Raw genomic sequence first — 22964 nt, forward strand, 5'->3', positions numbered from 1 at the left:
ATATACACTAGGCCAAATACCATTCGGAATAAACGTTTTACTCAACAAACCTTTGAGGGCAGCGACTGCTTCCATGACAGAATCCAGGGGTGGTGGTTCAATAGCGTTGCCAAGAAATTCCTTAATCATGCCCAATCTGAGCAATTTAATGGTCAATGCTAGTTCATGCAGAGGCGTTCTGAAGATTTCTGGTGTGGTGTGTTCTTCAAGTTTCTCGTATCTGGCTCTGCTAATCAAATGAAATGCAAATCCTGGCCTCACACGTCCAGCACGACCTTTACGTTGTTCCAAGTTAGTCTTTGAGGCCCAGACAACAGCGTAGTTTGTCATGTTATTGTGTGATGTAAACAATTTCATTTTGGCTCTAAAGGAGAAAAAAATTTTTTTCAAAAAACACTAGTTAAAGCAGTTTTTGAGCTGGAGAGCATTCCTGGTTTTTATCATTTTTTTTCTTACAGCTGGAATGTTACATTTATCTTAGAGGGGTGTTTGCACTATATAATTTGAGAAATAACACTCACTTGCAAATATCAATGACATAAACAACATCATTAATTGTAACACTGGTCTCTGCTATATTTGTTGACAATACAATCTGAAAATAATTTAAATTAGTATATAAATATAATAATTCTAGAATCATATATCACAGATGATCAATGATATGATATGCGTACTCATACTAGCCCGCTTCTGAAAGAATTGCATTGGTTGCCAGTTGAACAAAGGGTTAAGTTTAAAATTTTAGTTCAAGTTTATAATTGCGTAAATGGTCAAGCACCGGTTTACATGTGTGACTTAATTAGTAGGTATAATTGTCAAAGAGCGGGTCTTAGGTCAGAACACGATCCGATTAAACTCAATGTTCCTCGTGTTCACCGATCATCTGGTGAACATTCATTTTCAAAGCTAGGCCCAGACCTTTGGAATAACCTTTCACGCACAATTCGTGACTCATCTTCAATTATAATTTTCAAAAAACTATTGAAAACCAATATTTTCCCGAAATAACTATGTTCACCAGATGATCAGTCATTGTAAAGCGCTTTGATCATTGTAAAGGCGCTATATAAATTGAAATGTAATGTAATGTAATGCAAACACCTACCAAAAGGTATTCATAGTATTTTCAACACTGTTCACCAACATTTATATATTTGTGTTTAATTTAAATGTAGAGACAATGTTATGTTACCTTGGTTACACCCTCTGGTACCGGCTCAAACACACGGTGTTGTTCTTCTCGTGGGATCTGGGAATGAAGCGGTAGGATTAGAAATCCTGGCCCACCTTTAAGAACAAATTTTATAAATGTTAGAATCAATGAGGATGAATGGTGTTAGCAAAAAAAATGACATTTTTTTATTTTTTCCCTTACCAAACCTTGGGCTTTCCTGTAAATGTCGCATAATTGCAAATATCCAATTCCAACCAGGCAGAAACACCAGGACAGCACCCTTTACACCTAGTCCACATATGTAACCTAGCAACGCATCAATGAGTTCAAAGTTCATCTCTTTTTCACTCATCATATTCATAGCAGCTTTTGTCTTGTGTGTGTAATCTCCTTTTATTTCTCTATTCATATTTTCCTATAAAACAATTGTTATGAAAAATCAACACCCACTGACATTTAAAATGTTCATATCTTATATCATAACCACCATCCTTCAGTATAGTAACTTACATCTCCTTCTACTTCTTCATCACTGTCGTCATTTCTTCGCTTCTTTCTGGAAGTTAGTGTTGGAACAAAACCCAACATCTGAACTATATCCTCCAGAAAGTATTCTGCAAATATGAAAATATTCTTGTATTAATTTTTTTAAGTAAAGAAGCATTATATTATTTTTAATTAAGCTATATTAATTATTTGTATTTCTGTTTAGTTGATTTAGTATGCAAAATTGATGACGTAAAACATATGGTTAAAGTGTTATTTAAAGACATTACCTTGTACTGGATGTGCTCGACCTTTGACCTCAAGTACCGGACTATCTCCAAAGTAGTTACTGAAAAGCCTAATGTCAATAGTGGCTGACATAAGAATAATACGTAGGTCTGGATTTGCTCGTGACATTTCTCGCAAAACAACCAATAAGAAGTCAGTCTATAAAGCAAACAATACAAGGACTATATATAAAACAATCTTCTTCAAGATGCTAGACCTGTAAACGATAGGTGACTGGTTCAAATCATTTAACTATTATTATTAATATTATAATTATTGGTTAAGTCAAAAGAAATTTACGTTTAGATCACGCTCATGAATTTCATCAACAATAACATGTGAAACACCACGAAGTCCAGCTTCCAATTTACGCAGAAGTGTACCTAAAAACGAGGGAAAAAATAATTTATTTGTTTTATTAATCCGTCCAAATTATTATATATTAATAACGTAAAGTATATTAATTTATTTTAATTATTGAAATTGTGTACTTACCAACAGTGAGAAAAAGAATTGATCCCATAGGCCTAGGCTTGATGGAATCGAACCTGACAGAGTAGCCAGTACTAAAGCCTAGCTCCTCAGCACGCTCGGATGCAACACGCTCAGCCACTGACACAGCGCTGATACGCCGGGGCTAGAAACAAAAAGAAAACTATTTTAAATTATTCTCAACAGGGATTATTACATGCTTTAATACTGCGCATTCTCATTTTGTGAGTACAAAAAAGTGCTGTTACACATAAACATAGATACAGCCAAAAAAATAGACTACCAACGAATGAATGTTTACATGTTGTGGCCAACTATCCTAACCAATTGGATCAACAATTAAGCGAGTGAGTGACAATCAAGGAATATAGAACATTGGACCATTCATGGTATATTCATCATTATATCATTACATGAATGTGGCTTACCTGTGTGACCACAACGTTGCAGAAGGCACCTTTACCACATTTGATGTAGTCATCCAAAATAAACTGAGGCACCTGCGTAGTCTTACCACAACCAGTGGCACCTCTAATTATAACAACTGGATTGCGCTGTATCTCGTCCAAAATCATTCCCTGGGCGTGAAAGATTGGGAGACCCTGACGACTTTCCATGCTCTGGAAGATAAATTTAAATTTATGTTTTATTTCATTTTAATTGGGAAAAGAGAAAATTTGAGACCAGTGTCTCTTGCTGAGGTCATAAAGGGATCGTCGTCCTGCTTTTTGTAAAATTCTTTTGCTTAACTAGAAAAGTTCCTTCACCAACCCCTTCTAAATGAGACCTATACCAGAGTAGGATTGTAATCTTTTTATGCTGGCCAACAAGACATAAGTATAAACTTACCCGTATGTACTCTGGTTTCTGACTGGTCATATTAGCATTGTTTAGAAGATCCTGGCTAACTTGCTCTAGAGACATCTATCAAAATAAATACATAATAAAATTCTACAAATTTAATTTAACAACATTTCATTGTAGGTTGATTAGGCCTCTATTTCAGTAATGCTAATGTATAACAAATAAATGTATTTTGTATATAAATTCAATCAAGAAAATGGAAGACAAACTTAAATGTTTTATTATTAATTAAAATATTTTATGATTAAATTCAATGATATCATTGATTTATTGCATTCAAGGAAATTTGTATTGTTTTTAATTGTTGGTCATTTTCAAACTTTTGTAGTTTTTGTAAGAAACAATTACTGTTCAAAATTTACTATAAATACACTAGCACAGAAATCAATTATTAACTTTGGTGTTTCAACTTTCATACCACAATACCTGACAAACAATCTCTGTTTTATTTTACACACCATATCTAGATACAAGTTATATACTGTCTGTATGAGACTGCAGAACAATACTTACATAGGCTAGTGGGCCTTCATCAATGTTGCAATTTGACCATGGGTTCCAATTAGCCTGGGGAGGGGACCATGACACACCCCAGCAACCCCTTGGCCCTTCTGGATTTTCAAAGTCATTCTGGTTTGATGCAGTCTTTAGTGATTGCGGCTCCTGTATAAAAATAAAAAAACATAATAAAAACTAGAAACAAAATATACACAAAGAATGAAATAAAAGAAACATGTAATAAATAATGTATTATAACTAACCTGTTGCGATGACTGTTGAACAGGTTGAATGTTAAGGGCGCTAAGAGTAGAGTCTATGATCTCCTCAACGTCGGGCACTATTTCTACAATGTATGGATCCAGCTGGAAATTAACATTTTAAGACTAGTTATTGTTTATTATTACTTTATTTTTATTATGTACTGTGTTAATATTATTATTACTTCAAATTTTTGATATTGTGATTTATCATTTTTGTAATTTATAACATATTTATTGCATATAAATGCAATCTGTGCAAACTAATAATACATAACTATACATTATTACTAATTTTGAGTATTAAGAGACTTTTTTATAAGCTTGTACAAATGTTTTACTTTTAGGCCTACTTGGTACAATATTTTTTGTATTTTTGTATTTCGATGTTTTTTAAGGGGTAACTGACTCTTTGAGTTATAGTAATTGTTTTGCTTTAGTTGCCCCTTACCATTGTGCTTTGTTTATGTTCTGTATCTGTTTATTGGTCGAATTAAATAAATGAAATGAAATAAAAAAGAAACAATGTTTTGAAGACTTGAGACCAGGCTTTATCTAAATGAGTATTATACAAAAACATAAAGTAATAAAGGCATACAGTTTATTTACTTAGAAAGGAAAACGACCATTATGTTCTTTTAATGGTGCTATTAATTCTATTTTATAATATAATTGTAAAATGCTTATAGCTTCAAAGGAATCAAAAACGTGCCGACATGGTTGTTATAAACAAGTAAATACAAATTCTTATCTAAAATGAGGTCACATAAACATAAAGTAATAACCACTAATGTTCTTTTATTGCTATTATCATTTAGATAACACTCAAAATTCAAAACATTCAAAACTCTATGCCATGGCTGTTAAAAATAGTAAATAAATATAGTTGTAAAATAATCAATAATTACTTTAGTACCCACAATTTATATCTGTTATTTATTGCAGTAAAATAACAGTGTCCCTAAAAAACAATCCCACTTTTGATTTTGTATCAGTCAAGTCAGCAATTACCACGTATACAGATGATCTTCAATGCAAGATTGATCAAGGTAAAGATTTCATATTTCATTTTTTTTTTTTACAATAAGAAATTAAGTATTTCCAGAAAACTGTGTGAAATGTGAAAATGTGAAAACACTATAGTGCCCTAGTAATTTCAATAGTCATTTTATGTGACTTAATTATTCCTTGATTTAAATCTCAATCCTAATCATTATCTTTCTTATACAGTACATGCTCTCTATCTAACTTAATTTGTGCTACTTAGTTTAGTTTAGTTTTGTTATTTTTGTATTTTATAAGTAATGATGGAGTAAAAGCAGTTTTCTGTTTGGGCTTATGCCTATTACTTGCTCCTGGCAAGATGAATTGTGAAATGTACTTTAATGAACTTTTGCCGAATAAACATTATTATTATTATTAACCCATAAATGATCTCACATAGTGTAAAATCTTTGATTTCTAACACACCGAAGAAAATTATTGTCATTTGATTGGAGGAGGTCAAATGATATTTAATAACTACTTCATTGAACTCTACACCATCAACTTTGCAATTTTGGTATATGCAAGTGTAATTTTGTTATCCTGTTTTGTTATGAAGTTCATTCTTGTTACACAACACAACAACCGCGTGTGACACAAGGTTTAGCTATTGTTAAGCATGTTCGAAAAGTAGTGTGCGCAATCTATAAATGTTGTACTTCAAGTCCAAAATTGGAGTGCTGCCTTCTGGAATGGTTTAGCCTCTGTTTAAAAGTAGGTGTGTTTTAAAATAAATTGAGTGTTATGTTTGTGCAATAGAACAAAAATCTTATTCGGTGAAAGATGAAATATTCTATTTTCACTTGGCTTTTCTTTCTTCTTTCACCACATGAAATTATTTTTACTGCACTCATAAACATTCATTATTTTTAAACATTGTTATTGTAGGATGGCAAAAAGTAAAGATATAGATGAGAAGCAAAATATGGATCTTAAGAAAGTTGAGATGAAATGTATTTGTGAAACTAAAGAACCGGTAGAACACTACTGCCAGGAATGTGAACATTACTTGTGCCACAACTGTAGCAACCATCATAAACTACTTCCAATAACCAAAAAACATACTCTACTCTCAGCAGACGAAGTGCAATCAATGACTCCACAGCAATTTGCATTATTAAAACCTATGATGTGTTCCTCACATAAGAAGCCACTAGAGATGTACTGTACAACATGTAAAGTACCAATATGTATAAATTGTTTAATAACAAAGCACCAGGCAACAGGTCATAAACAAATCCATGTTACATATGTGTTCACTACAATGAAACAAACTGTTGAAGAGAAAGATTTTGATAAATGCAGAAACAAACTAGATCATGAAATAAAATCATGTATCAGGAGATCGAAGGAACTAAAAGAAAGCACAGAAAGATGTTTAAGAGAAATTGAAAACCAAGTTCAAGAAATGCCAAATATAATTACCAAAAATGTTCAAGCAGTTCAAGTAATGTACGAATCCCATGAATCTCTTAATCAGGTAGTAAAGAGTGAACCAGCAACTGCTATGACATCAAGTGAAAATGTATTAAAAACACTGAAAGATCAAAACAAATCTGTAGAAATCGATTCACATGATAAAGGTAATACTTTCTTCCTTGAAAATGGAAAACAAATTGACTTGCAGAAACAAGACCAGATTGGAAATGTAGAACATCTGAAAGTTACAGCACCAGAAGCAGTGACCCAAGGTCAACCAATTGTTGTCAAAATCAGCAAACCACAAACATGTATTCTACCAAATCAACTGAAAGCAACATGGACACTACCTTCAGGAGAAACCAACACTGCTCTTGTTGAAGATGATAACAATGACAATTATGTTATAAGAGGAGTATGTACAACTGAAGGAATCTGTACTTCAAATGTACACATCAATGATACACCAATCAGCCAATCACCAATTAATATCAAAGTAGAGAAGGAAGGATTGGTAAATAAAATTAAACTAGAGGCCTCTCCTAGAGGAGTGATAAAGTGTGATGATGGTGATTTGCTCATTTCTCACCAATCAAATAAAATTTACAAATACAGACAATCAGGAAAATATGTAAACAAGATTATATTACCTGCTGGTGTTAAAGTTAACAAAATGTACAAAATGAAGAATGACAAAATAGCATTCACTGATGCTGGTAATAAATGCATTCAAGTATGTGATATGAATGGTAAAGTGATAAGATCAATTGGCACATTTACAGTCCCACTTGGTATTCATGTAGATGAGGCAGCACAGGTTGTGTATGTAGCTGATGACACAGCTAACTGTAGCCTGTTTAAATTTAACATTAATAGTGGTGAGAAGTTGATGAAGATAGAACAAAAAGGATGTAAATTTAAGTACACTGATGTTACACTTACAAAAACTGGTAATGTAATTGTAACAGATGAAGACAATAGTCAAGTGTTATTATATAACAATAAGGACGAGTCATTTAGAGTATTAATAGATAAAGGATATGAAGATGGTAAGGTGTGTGGCCCATGGGCAGTTGTAGTTGATGATGATGATAACATCATTGTATCAAGTGAACACAAACTACAACTATTTAGTGGTGATGGACAATTCATCAAAAAAATTTGTGACCGTAATAAATCATTTCAGCTATGTGTCATTTCAAGTCACCCACGCAAGATTGCCATATCAGATATATATGATGACACATTTAAAATATTTAATTATTAAGTTTTTATCTAATTTTCAAAACTAATGGTGAGTAAGTGAGTTTAAATTTGGAAAGTTAATGTCAACATACCGATTCTATTATATTAGAAAATCAATCTCATAGCCATAGGGGTTCATAGGGTTTGAATGACACTTTCCCCCTTTTTGCTGTTACTCAGAAGATGAGGGACGATAAAGTAAAGTAAATATTATTTCTATAATACACTGTAGTTGAAACAAGTTCATAGTAATCTTTATTGTTCTTTCATTTTTAAGCTTAATGTTATTTTTCTACCAGTTTTAAGCTCAATATTTAGTATAACCTGATTTGACTGCAGAAAAATAAAATCACCTACTTTTTGTAGCACTCAAAGGCATTATAATGTAACAAAAAAGAAGCCAAGACAGTGAGAAAAGTAAATAAATGTAGTGATCAAATTACAGTATTTAACAAATTGACAAAAAAACTACATCAGGTACCAGAATTAAAGAACCAGAATGTATTTGAGAAAAGTTAAGGAAATAGTAGATAATTTTCTAGTAAAAAGTTATGTCATTTCAAGTCACCCACGCAGGATTGCCATAACAGATTGGAATAACAATATTAAAATATTGAATTATTAAATTGTGTACAGAAAATTAAATATCCTAAATTTATGATGAAATTAATGTAATGATAAATAAATGAAATTGACTAAATGAAATAAGTAAAATCACATTATCAGCCTAATAATTGCAAAATGTTCTTGTTGAACGTGAATACCCTAAAGACTTTCTCAAAGCAGTTTAAGTTTTTCATTCATCTGATGTTAATGTGATATTTACTTGATAATATTTTACAATTGTGCATTCAGTGATATTTTAAAGCTTTGCATTCATTTAGTATTTTTTATATTTTTAAGTTTTACATTCATTTAGTGTTTAAATTAAGTGATATTTTCTTGATAACAGTTTTAAGTTTTGCATTTATTTTGTGTAAATGGGATACTTTCTTGACATTTTTTTAAAAATTCATTTTTTTATAAATGAGTTAGAAATTATTGCAGGTGTAAAAAATGTAACAAATGTTAATCGCATAACTGAAGTTGAATAAAACAGTAATAATAAATCAACAGTTATTGTATATGGGACTATTAGTAATAAACTATTTGATGGTGACTAGTTTTTTTGTGTATTTTATTATATAGTCTTTTTATCATGGTAAATCAGCTACTTTAGGGCAACAGTTAATCTTACCAGAACTCATTAGTTCAAGTCTTCAAGTCAAGATGTTGAGGACTAACAAAGTTCTTGAGGAAAGCAATGCATTATGGGAAAATACATAAAAAACATTATGATTATGCTACACTAGTAGAGATAATTAAAAAACGTAATGCTTTGGACTTGAAACCATGCTTATTTAGTAGGTGTGACAAAGCTGAAAAATAACTAATCCAAACATTTGTTACATGAGGGCAAATTAGTGGCCTGACAATTATGTGGCGCTGTTCATTTACAGCATATTGTAAATGCTTCAAAATATTAAAAACAAGCAAGACAGCATAGACATGGCTGTTAGGTTAAAGTAAATAAATCCAGCGATAAAATCTTTAATAGTATCCACACTTTGAGATCACTCTTTATTGACTTACTACAGTAATTGATTTAACTACTGTACCTTACAGTGATAAGAATATTCAACTTCAAGGCCCGTCAGCACGTAACACAAAAGCTCAGGAGTACAAGATTGTAAAGGTAAATTTATAATACTCATTTTGTACAATATAGGATTACCATATAACTAGTTCTATAAATCAGGTTGCAGAAGTGATTATAATTTGAGAATAACAGTTATGATCAGTTTATAAAGTTGGTAAATAATATATTTCTACTTCAATCTACAAAGGTCAAAGTAAAATACTATACAAAAGGAATCAATGAATGTTTTTACTTCTTTATTCGCATTGTTCTTTTCATTGGGTTTGTACTACCATCTTCCTTTGGTTCACAATCAACGTCATCACGTTATCAGCCTTTATACTAAGTTATCCTCCAACTTTGACAAATCCCATCAAAGACCTCACATGGTCAGTGTTAATAACATCATTACACTCACTCCTAAAACTACAACCAAATGTTAAATAACAAGCAAAAAAAAAAAATTATACTGATTATTATTGCAGGATGGCGACAGAGACAGATATAGACGAGAAGGAACATATTATGGATCTTAGTTAGACATCCAGAAATTGAAAATAAAGTCAGAATAAAATGTATTTGTGAAACTAAAGAACAGGTAGAACACTATAACTGCCAGGAATGTGAACATTACTTGTGTCGCACCTATAGCAACCATCATAAAATGTTTCCCATGAATGAAAAACATACTCTACTCTCAGCAGAAGAAATGCAGTTAATGACGCCACAAAATAAGATTGGAAATGTAGAATATCTGAAAGTTACAGCAGAAGAAGCAGTGACCCAAGGTCAACCAATTTTTATCAAAATCAGCAAAACACAAATATGTACTGCACTATGTCAACTGAAAGCAACATGGACACTACCTTTAGGAGAAACCAACAATGCTCTTGTTGAAGATGATAACAATGACAATTATGTTATAAGAGGAGTATGTACAACTGAAGGAATCTGTACATTAAATGTACACATCAATGATACACCAATCAGCCAATCACCAATTAATATCAGAGTAGAGAAGGAAGGATTGGTAAATGAAATTAAACTTGAGGTCAAAGGACTGGTCAAATGTGAAGATGGTGATTTGCTGATTTCCTGTTGGACAAATGAAATTCACAAATACTAACAATCAGGAAAATATGTAAACAAGATAATACTACCAGAAGGTGTGAGAGTTTACAAAATGTACAAAATGAAGAATGACAAAATAGCATTTATTGATTGTGGTAATAAATGTATTCAAGTATGTGATATGAATGGTAAAATGATCAAATCAATTGGCAAAGGTAAATTGACAGACCCACTTGGTATCCATGTAGATGAGGAAACAAATGTTGTGTATGTGGCAGACTCAACTGAATGCTTCATTTTCATATTTGACATTAATAGTGGTGAGGAGTTGATGAAGATAGAACAACAAAATAGAGGTAAATATGAATACTCTGATGTTACAGTTACACTTACAAAAACGGGAAAAGTTCTTCTGCTAGATTTGGTGAATAATCGAATATTTGTATACGATAAGGAGAACAATTCATTTAAAGTACTAATGGATACAGGATATAAAGATGGTGAGGTGTTCTGGCCACGTTCAATAGTAGTTGATGATGATGATAACATCATTGTATCAAGTAACAACAAACTACAACTATTTAATAGTGATGGACAATTCATCAAGAGAATCAGTAGATCTGATCCACTACATCTATGCGTCATATCAAGTCACCCACGCAGGATTGCCATGTCTTATGTATATGATAAAAATATCAAAATAGTGAATTATTAAATAATTTTATAGATTATTAAATTCATAAAACAGTGATGTGGGTTCAATTGGTCTTGGTTTTTTTTTTGGTTTTTGTCAAAATTATCAGTAGTATTTAGGTTTGGTTAATTTGTTTTATGGTTTTCACAAGCGCCTTGAGCACTATTTTTTTTTATCCTTTTTTACATACTGTATTTTACTGTTTGTATGATGTGAATAAAGTTGAAAGTTAGTTATGAAAATATAGAAGATTATCTAACTTGACTCACATTAAAAATATCTTTTAGTAGACTTTGGACTTGAGACTATGCTATCTAAATAACTGACAAAGCATAACATTATCAAAGCTGACGTACATTTGCTTGCTTGAGGGGAATAAAACCCTGATGATGTTCATTTTATAGAATTTGTAAAATACTTGAGCTCAAAAAGAATAAAAACCTGCAAGATAGTGTTGCCTTGGTTGTTATACAAAAGTAAATAAATGTCGTTATCACATTATTTATTTAGTTTTTAGTTTCAAGGCTTTTATCTTTTAACATTGTTCTTTAACGGACATACAGTAAATGATTTACCCATACTAACTACTTCCCATGACGCGATTAAAGATTACCTCACTTTTGATTTTGAAACGGCCACGTCAGCACGTAACACAAAAGCTCTGCAGTACCAGATTTTTCCAGGTAAATTTTTACACTAATTTTTATACAATAGGAATTAATAAACATGATATTATAACAATTACTGATAATCACAATCTAGTATAGAAGATTAGTATCAGCATTAAAAATATAATCACCAAATAAAAAAAAATTATATTTTACTAATTACAGGATGGCGACACCTAACAATCCAGAATTGGCAAAGAAACCAGAAGTGAAATGTATTTGTGAAACAAAAGAGGTTGAACATTACTGCCAGGAATGTGAACATTACTTGTGCCACACCTGTAGCAACCATCACAAAATGCTTAAAATATCAAAAAAACATACTCTACTCCCAGCAGACGAAGTGCAGTCAATGACACCACAGCAATTTGCATTATTAAAACCAGCCATTTGTTTTACTCATGATAAGCCACTAGAGATGTACTGTACAACATGTAAAGTACCAATATGCATAAATTGTTCAATAACAGAGCACCAGGCAACAGCAGACCATAAACCAATTGATATTACAAAAGCATTCAATACATTTAAAGAGACGGCAAAAGAGTTACAAAGAGCTGCTGATAAATACACAAACAAACTAAACTATGGAATACAATCTGGTAACATGATTGCTGAGAAACTTAAAGAAAGTAAAGAAACAAGTTTAAGAGGTATTAGACACCAAGTTCAGGAAATGATAAACATAATCAAGAAAAATGGAGATAAAATAGAAAAAAAGGTTCAAGCGGTTTATGAAAATTATACAGCTGTAAATGACGGACACATGAAGAAATTACGAGAAATTAAATCTGAATTGAAAGAAAATGAGGAATTTCTTGATGAGTTAGTAAAGAGTGAACCAACAACTGCTATGACATTAAGTGAAAGTGCATTAAAAACACTGAAGGATCAAATTAATAATTCTATAGAAACCAAACCACAAGACAATGGGAAAATTTCATTCTTTGAAAACAGAAATCAAATTGATTTGCTGAAACAAGACAACATAGGAAATGTAACACAAGTTATAGACTTGACAGTTACAGCACCAGAAGCAGTGACCCAAGGTCAATCAATTGTTGTCAAAATCAGCAAACCACATTGTATTCTACCAAATCAACTAAAAGCAACATGGACACTACCTTCAGGAGAAACTAACAATACTCTTGTCGAAGATGATAACAATGACAATTATGCTATAAGAGGAGTATGTACAACTGAAGGAATTTGTACATTAAATGTACACATCAATGATACACCAATCAGCCAATCACCAATTAATATCAAAGTAGAGAAGGAAGGATTGGTAAATGAAATTAAACTTGAGGTCAAACCTACAGGACTGGTCAAGTGTGATGATGGTGATTTGCTGGTTTCCTGCTACACAAATGAAATTTACAAATACAAACAATCAGGGAAATATGTAAACAAGATAATACTACCAGAAGGTGTTAAAGTTTACAGAATGTACAAAATGAAGAATGACAAAATAGCATTCAGTGATGATAAATGCATTCAAGTATGTGATATGAATGGTAAAATGATCAAATCAATTGGCAAAGGTAAATTGACAAACCCATATGGTATCCATGTAGATGAGGAAACAAATGTTGTGTATGTAGCAGATTGGACAACTGGATGCAGCATTTTCAAATTTGACATTAATAGTGGTGAGGAGTTAATGGAGATAGGACAACGGAAAGGAGGTAAATATGAATACACTGATGTTACACTTACAAAAACTGGTAAAGTGCTTCTAGTAGATTATGGAAACAATCAAGTATTATTATATAAGGACAACAAGTCATTGAAAGTACTCATAGATGAAGGATATGAAGATGGTAAGGTGTATCGCCCATGTGAAGTTGTAGTTGATGATGATGATAACATCATTGTAGCATGTGTTAACAAAGTACAACTATTTAGTAGTGATGGACAATTCATTAAGAGAATCAGTGAAGATAATTCATTTCAGTTGTGTGTCATTTCAAGTCACCCACGCAAGATTGCCATAACAGATTATACAAATAGCAAAATTAAAATATTGAATTATTAAATTGTGTACAGATAATTAAATATCTTAAATTTATGATGAAATTAATGTAATGATAAATAAATGAAATGGACTAAATGAAATAAGTAAAATCACATTTTCAGCATAATAATTGCAAAATGTTCTTGTTGAACGTGAATACCCTAAAGACTTTCTCAAAGCAGTTTAAGCATCTGATGTTAATGTGATATTTACTTGATACTATTTTACAATTGTGCATTCAGTGATATTTTAAAGCCTTGCATTTATTTAGTGTTTGTGATATTTTTAAGTTTTGTATTCATTTGGTGTTTATGTGATATTTTCAGTTTTACGTTTTGCATTTATTTTGTCTAATTGGATATTTTCTTGATAACTAAACTTAGTATTTATTTAGTTTATTGTGATATTTTTTTCAAAATTCCATTTTTTATAAATTGCAAGTGTGAAAAATGTCAAAAATGTTAATCACATAACTGAAGTTGTTATTATGGGACACTATAAATAATAAACTATTTGATGGTGAAATCTAGTTTTCTTGTGTATTTGATTATGTAGTCTTTTTATAACATTCTTTTAACCGTGGTAAATCACTTTGGGGCAACAGTGAATCTTACCAGAAATCATTAGTTCGAGTCTTATGTGAAGATGCTGAAGGCTAACAAAGTTCTTGAGGAAAGCAATGCATTATGGGAAAATACATATGTGCTTGATTGCAACAAGGTTTAACATCCTGGTCACTGTAGGGTAAGGGCAATTCAATTTATATACAGTAGAACCAGCCTTTGGGATACTCCTATTAAGGGGACACTTTCACATGGGAGCGAATCAGGAGAAATATGTTTTAACAACATAGCCAACCCCTATCCAGGGTACCCCTCTATTACACGTTGTTGGGTCCTGATATGACCAACCCCTATGTAGGCTACATCTCTATTACACTTTGTTGGGTTCTAATATGGTCAACCCCTATCCAGGGTACCCCTCTATTACACTTTGCTGGGTCCTGATATGGTAACCCCTATCCAGGGTACCCCTCTATTATACTTTGCTGGGTCCTGATATGGCCAACCCCTATCCAGGGTACCCCTCTATTATACTTTGTTGGGTCCTGATATGGCCAACCCCTATCCAGGGTACCCCTCTATTACACTTTGCTGGGTCCTGATATGGCCAACCCCTATCCAGGGTACCCCTCTATTATACTTTGCTGGGTCCTGATATGGCCAACCCCTATCCAGGGTACCCCTCTATTATACTTTGCTGGGTCCTGATATGGCCAACCCCTATCCAGGGTACCCCTCTATTATACTTTGCTGGGTCCTGATATGGCCAACCCCTATCCAGGGTACCCCTCTATTATACTTTGTTGGGTCCTGATATGGCCAACCCCTATCCAGGGTACCCCTCTATTACACTTTGCTGGGTCCTGATATGGTAACCCCTATCCAGGGTACCCCTCTATTATACTTTGCTGGGTCCTGATATGGCCAACCCCTATCCAGGGTACCCCTCTATTATACTTTGTTGGGTCCTGATATGGCCAATCCCTATCCAGGGTACCCCTCTATTACACGTTGTTGGGTCCTGATATGACCAACCCCTATGTAGGCTACATCTCTATTACACTTTGTTGGGTTCTAATATGGTCAACCCCTATCCAGGGTACCCCTCTATTACACTTTGTTGGGTCCTGATATGGTAACCCCTATCCAGGGTACCCCTCTATTATACTTTGCTGGGTCCTGATATGGTAACCCCTATCCAGGGTACCCCTCTATTACACTTTGCTGGGTCCTGATATGGCCAACCCCTATCCAGGGTACCCCTCTATTATACTTTGCTGGGTCCTGATATGGCCAACCCCTATCCAGGGTACCCCTCTATTACACTTTGCTGGGTCCTGATATGGCCAACCCCTATCCAGGGTACCCCTCTATTACACTTTGCTGGGTCCTGATATGGTAACCCCTATCCAGGGTACCCCTCTATTACACTTTGTTGAGTCCTGATATGGCCAACCCCTATCCAGGGTACCCCTCTATTACACTTTGTTGGGTCCTGATATGACCAACCCCTATCCAGGGTACCCCTCTATTACACTTTGTTGGGTTCTGATATGGCCAACCCCTATCCAGGGTACCCCTCTATTACACTTTGTTGGGTTCTAATATGGTCAACCCCTATCCAGGGTACCCCTCTATTACACTTTGTTGAGTCCTGATATGGCCAACCCCTATCCAGGGTACCCCTCTATTACACTTTGTTGGGTTCTGATATGGCCAATCCCTATCCAGGGTACCCCTCTATTACACTTTGTTGGGTTCTAATATGGTCAACCCCTATCCAGGGTACCCCTCTATTACACTTTGTTGAGTCCTGATATGGCCAACCCCTATCCAGGGTACCCCTCTATTACACTTTGTTGGGTCCTGATATGGCCAACCCCTATCCAGGGTACCCCTCTATTACACTTTGTTGGGTCCTGATATGGCCAACCCCTATCCAGGGTACCCCTCTATTACACTTTGTTGGGTCCTGATATGGCCAACCCCTATCCAGGGTACCCCTCTATTACACTTTGTTGGGTCCTGATATGGCCAACCCCTATCCAGGGTACCCCTCTATTATACTTTGTTGGGTCCTGATATAGCCAACACCTATCCAGGGTACCCCTCTATTACACTTTGTTGGGTCCTGATATGGCCAACCCCTATCCAGGGTACCCCTCTATTACACTTTGTTGGGTCCTGATATGGCCAACCCCTATCCAGGGTACCCCTCTATTACACTTTGTTGGGTTCTAATATGGCCAACCCCTATCCAGGGTACCCCTCTATTATACTTTGTTGGGTCCTGATATGGCCAATCCCTATCCAGGGTACCCCTCTATTACACTTTGTTGGGTCCTGATATGGCCAACACCTATCCAGGGTACCCCTCTATTACACTTTGTTGAGTCCTGATATGGCCAACCCCTATCCAGGGTACACCTTTATTACACTTTGTTGAGTCCTGATATGGCCAACACCTATCCAGGGTACCCCTCTATTACACTTTGTTGAGTACTGATATGGCCAATCCCTATCCATGGTACCCCTCTATTACACTTTGTTGGGTCCTGATATGGCCAATCCCTATCCAGGGTACCCCTCTATTACACTTTGTTGGGTCCTGATATGGCCAACCCCTATCCAGGGTACCCCTCTATTACACTTTGTTGGGTCCTGATATGGCCAACACCTATCCAGGGTACCCCTCTATTACACTTTGATGGGTCCTGATATGACCAACCCCTATCCAGGGTACCCCTCTATTATACTTTGTTGGGTCCTGATATGGCCAACCCCTATCCAGGGTACCCCTCTATTATACTTTGTTGGGTCTTGATATAGCCAACACCTATCCAGGGTACCCCTGTATTACACTTACAATATGTAAACAAGATAATATTACCATGGTAATAAATGCATTCAAGTATGTGATATCAATGTTAAAATGATCAAATCAATTGGCAAAGGTAAATTGACAGACCCGCGTGGTATCCATGTAGATGAGGAAACAAATGTAGTGTATGTAGCAGACTCAACTGAATGTTGCATTTTTGACATTAATAGTGGTGAGGAGTTGATGAAGATACAACAACAAAATAGAAGTAAATATGAATACTCTGATGTTACACTTACAAAAACGGGAAAAGCTCTTCTGCTAGATTTGGTCGAATATTTGTATACGATAAGGAGAACAATTCATTTAAAGTACTAATGGATACAGGATATAAAGATGATGAGGTGTTCTGGCCACGTTCAATAGTAGTTGATGATGATGATAGCATCATTGTATCAAGTAACAACAAACTACAACTATTTAATAGTGATGGACAATTCATCAAGAGAATCAGTAGATCTGATCCACTACATCTATGTGTCATATCAAGTCACCCACACAGGATTGCCATGTCTGATATATATGACATATATATATATATATATATATATATGACATACATAAATTCATCATGAAATTAATCTAATTTAAATCTCCAGAAAAGCCTAAAAATAAGTAAAACCACATTTTCAGTATAATAATTGCAAACATTGTTCAAAGCAGAAATTGCAAGAACATGTTTACATAAAATACAAGCTACAATTTACTTAATGCAACATGTTAAAACAATTGTAGATCAAGTTTTAAGTATAAATAATTAATGATATGCAGTTTTAAGCTTCCTTCACTGAGGGATGTAATAGTATCTAGATAAAACTCCTGTATTACTTTTTCAAAGTTGAAAATTTCAATTTATAAGATAAATTTTAAATGAAGTTCTGTAAAAAAAAACAATGTAATCAGTGAAAATTACACAACTGAAGTTGAATAAAATAAATATAACTTACTGTTTATATTTAAACATTTATTAAGAACTATTCTATTGTAAAATGTATGGTAAGTTGACAAATGTTGGGCAACAATAAATTTTGGACAGCAGCGAATTTTGATCTACAATGAAATTTGGTTACTTAGTGAATTTTAGGCTTCATCGAATTTAATTAATAAATATAACATGCAAAATAACTCACACAACATATAATATGAATATAATTTTATTTACACTTTCGAAATTCTTGTGGTATGCAGTGCATTGTGGGAAGATACAGATGTTAGTGCTGAATTGATTTGACAGATGAATCCTATTATTAACATGGCGTATTCAACACAAATATAAAAAAAAATTTACAATTAAAATTAAACTTACAATCTCATAGGAAATAATAGAAAATGTACCTCTTCAAGATTTAAATTCATAAATGTAGTTAAATGTTTACTTTCACGAAAACATTAATGTTAGTCCTTGTTTACTTTATTTCTTTTATTGTTGTCTTTCTTATTGAATTATTGTTGTTAAATCAAAATTTATGCATTTTGACTAATTTATTTTTTGTGACAGAATCAATCCTCGATTAGTGAAAGCTATTTTTTGGCTCCTTTTTTACATATTGTACTGTTTGTATGATGTGAATAAAGTTGAAAGTTAGTTATGAAAATATAGAAGATTATCTAACTTGACTCACATTAAAAATATCTACAGTACACCAACTTTTAGTAGATGCTTTGGACTTGAGACTATACTATCTATTATGACTGACAAAGCATAAATTATCAAAGCTGCCATACATTTGCTTGCATGAGGGGGATAAAACCCTGATGATGTTCATTTTATCATATTTGTAAAACACTTGAGCTCTAAAAGAATAAAAACCAGCAAGATAGTGCTGCCTTGGTTGTTATACAAAAGTAAATAAATGTCGTTATCACATTATTTATTTAGTTTTTAGTTTCAAGGCTTTTATCTTTTAACATTGTTCTTTAATGGACATACAGTAAATGATTTACCCATACTAACTACTTCCCATGACGCGATTAAAGAATATCTCACTTTTGATTTTGAAACGGCCACGTCAGCACCTAACACAAAAGCTCTGCAGTACCAGATTTTTCCAGGTAAATTTTAACACTAATTTTTGTACAATATGAATTAATGAACACGATATTATAACAATTACTGATAATCACAATCCAGTATAAAAGATTAGTATCAGCATTCAAAATATAATCACCAAATAAAAAAAAAAATTATATTTTACTAATTACAGGATGGCGACACCTAACAATCCAGAATTGGCAAAGAAACCAGAAGTGAAATGTATTTGTGAAACTAAAGAGGTTGAACATTACTGCCAGGAATGTGAACATTACTTGTGCCACACCTGTAGCAACCATCACAAAATGCTTAAAATATCAAAAAAACATACTCTACTCTCAGCAGAAGAAGTGCAGTCAATGACACCACAGCAATTTGCATTATTAAAACCAGCCATTTGTTTTACTCATGATAAGCCACTAGAGATGTACTGTACAACATGTAAAGTACCAATATGCATAAATTGTACAATAACAGAGCACCAGGCAACAGCAGACCATAAACCAATTGATATTACAAAAGCGTTCAATACATTTAAGGAGACAGTAAAAGAGTTACAAAGAGCTGCTGATAAATACACAAACAAACTAAACTATGGAATACAATCAGGTAACATGATTGCTGAGAAACTCAAAGAAAGTAAAGAAACAAGTTTAAAAGGTATTAGACACCAAGTTCAGGAAATGATAAACATAATCAAGAAAAATGGAGACAAAATGGAAAAAAAAGTTCAAGCGATTTATGAAAATTATACAGCTGTAAATGACGGACACATGAAGAAATTAAGAGAAATTAAATCTGAATTGAAAGAAAATGAGGAATTTCTTGATGAATTAGTAAAGAGTGAACCAACAACTGCTATGACATTAAGTGAAAGTGCATTAAAAACACTGAAAGATCAAATTGATAATTCTATAGAAACCAAGCCACAAGATAATGGAAAGATTTCATTCTTTGGAAACAGAAATCAAATTGATTTGCTGAAACAACACAACATAGGAAATGTAACACAAGTTATAGACTTGACAGTTACAGCACCAGAAGCAGTGACCCAAGGTCAATCAATTGTTGTCAAAGTCAGAAAACCACATTGTATTCTACCAAATCAACTGAAAGCAACATGGACACTACCTTCAGGAGAAACCAACAATGCTCTTGTTGAAGATGATAACAATGACAATTATGTTATAAGAGGAGTATGTAAAACTGAAGGAATCTGTACATTAAATGTACACATCAATGATACACCAATCAACCAATCACCAATTAGTATCAATGTAAAGAAGGAAGGATTGGTAAATGAAATTAACCTTTATGTTAAACCTGAAGGACTGGTCAAGTGTGATGATGGTGATTTGATGGTTTCCTGCTACACAAATGAAATTCACAAATACCAACAATCAGGAAAATATGTAAACAAGATAATACTACCAAAAGGTGTAGGAGTTAAAAGAATGTACAAAATGAAGAATGACAAAATAGCATTCAGTGATAATAAATGCATTCAAGTATGTGATATGAATGGTAAAATGATCAAATCAATTGGCAATGGTAAATTGACAGACCCATTTGGTATCCATGTAGATGAGGAAACAAATGTTGTGTATGTAGCAGACTCAACTGAATGTTGCATTTTAACATTTGACATTAATAGTGGTGAGGAGTTATTAATGAAGATAGGACAACGGCAAGGAGGTAAATTTGGATACAAAGATGTTACACTTACAAAAACTGGTAAAGTGCTTCTAGTAGATAAGGACAACCATCAAGTATTATTATATGATAAGGACAACAAGTCATTGAAAGTACTAATAGATAAAGGACATGAAAATGGTAAGGTGATGTACATATGGGCAGTTGTAGTTGATGATGATGATAACATCATTGTAGCATGTGTTGACAAACTACAACTATTTAGTAGTGATGGACAATTCATCAAGAGAATCAGTGGAGATTATTCAATGCAGCTGTGTGTCATTTCAAGTCACCCACGCAGGATTGCCATAACAGATTATACAAATAACAAAATTAAAATATTGAATTATTAAATTGTGTACAGATAATTAAATATCTTAAATATATGATGAAACTAATCTAAATGAATTAAATCATAGAATAATATAGTATCTGTTTGATGAAATGGACTAAATAAAATATTAAGTAAAATCACATTTTCAGCAATAATTGCAAAATGTTCTTGTTGAATGTGAATACCCTAAAGACTTTTTCGAAGCAGTTCAAGTTTTTGATTCATTTGATGTTAATGTGATATTCACTTTATAACATAAGTTTTGAATTCAGTGATATTTTCTAATAACATTTTAAAGCCATGCATTCATTTAGTGTTTATGTGATATTTTTCTGGTAACAGTTTTGCATTTATTTTGTGTAAATTGAATATTTTCTAAACTAACTTAGTATTTATTTAGTTTATTGTGTTATTTTTTTCAAAATTCCATTTTTTATAAATAAGTTAGAAATTATTGCAACTGTGAAAATGTCAAAAATGTTAATCACATAACTGAAGTTGTTATTATGGGACACTATTACTAATAAACTATTTGATAGTGAAATCTAGTTTTCTTGTGTATTTTATTGAGTAGTCTTTTTATAACATTCTTTTAACCATGCTAAATCACTTGCTTTGGGGTAACAGTGAATCTTACCAGAAATCATTGGTTCGAGTCTTATGTGAAGATGCTGAGGGCTAACAAAGTTCTTGAGGAAAGCAATGCATTATGGGAAAATACATATGTGCTTGATTGCAACAAGGTTTAACATCCTGGTCACTGTAGGGTAAGGGCAATTCAATTTATATACAGTAGAACCAGCCTTTGGGATACTCCTATTAAGGGGACACTTTCACATGGGAGCGAATCAGGAGAAATATGTTTTAACAACATAGCCAACCCCAGTCAGTGTACCCCTCTATTACACTTTGTTGGGTCCTGATATGGCCAACCCCTATCCAGGGTACCCCTTTATTACACTTTGTTGGGTCCTGATATGGCCAACCCCTATCCAGGGTACCCCTCTATTACACTTTGTTTGGTCCTGATATGGCCAAACCCTATCCAGGGTACCCCTCTATTACACTTTGTTGGGTCCTGATATGGCCAACCCTATCTTGGGTACCCCTCTATTACACATTGTTGGGTCCTGATATGGCCAACCCCTATTTAGGCTACATCTCTATTACACTTTGTTGGGTTCTGATATGGTAACCCCTATTTAGGCTACACCTCTATTACACTTTCTAGGGTACCTCTACTAAGGGGACACTTTCTTTCACATTTTCTTAAATCTGAGGAAATATGTTTTAACATTATGGCCTACTCCTATTTAGGCTATACCTCTATTACACTTTGTTTGGTCCCAGAGATGTCCTCTTAATAGGGGTTTTACTGTACTTACCGTTTCTGCCTTTTTGGGCTTCTTTTCACCAGTATAGCCCTCAATCTGTTTAAGATGGTACAGCTGTCTTACTAACGATAGAGCACAAGCGATTGAAGCCGTCTTCTTGTTGGAACCGTTTTCTCGTGCATGGATAGCTAACATTGACAACAAAAATTACAGAAATTTACTTT

The 22964-nt window shown here is 33.5% G+C and overlaps 1 protein-coding gene across 1 annotated transcript in view; it reads right to left on the bottom strand.

Annotated features, from left to right (window-relative positions):
* LOC144838531 (ATP-dependent RNA helicase A protein-like) overlaps nt 1-22964 on the bottom strand; it is a 33007-nt gene that overhangs the window by 4094 nt on the left and 5949 nt on the right. Inside the window, exons 8-20 of the mRNA XM_078693933.1 lie at nt 22792-22928; nt 4069-4170; nt 3821-3970; nt 3293-3367; nt 2872-3063; nt 2447-2588; nt 2252-2334; nt 1954-2110; nt 1688-1791; nt 1379-1592; nt 1196-1290; nt 522-595; nt 51-364 (exon numbers count right to left, since the gene is read on the bottom strand). Coding sequence (XP_078550059.1) covers nt 51-364; nt 522-595; nt 1196-1290; nt 1379-1592; nt 1688-1791; nt 1954-2110; nt 2252-2334; nt 2447-2588; nt 2872-3063; nt 3293-3367; nt 3821-3970; nt 4069-4170; nt 22792-22928 — 1839 coding nt within the window. The remainder of the gene's footprint in view (nt 1-50; nt 365-521; nt 596-1195; nt 1291-1378; nt 1593-1687; nt 1792-1953; nt 2111-2251; nt 2335-2446; nt 2589-2871; nt 3064-3292; nt 3368-3820; nt 3971-4068; nt 4171-22791; nt 22929-22964) is intronic.

The sequence above is a fragment of the Antedon bifida genome, chromosome 3 (assembly GCF_963402885.1).
Source record: "Antedon bifida chromosome 3, ecAntBifi1.1, whole genome shotgun sequence".
Classification (NCBI taxonomy): Eukaryota; Metazoa; Echinodermata; class Crinoidea; order Comatulida; family Antedonidae; genus Antedon; species Antedon bifida.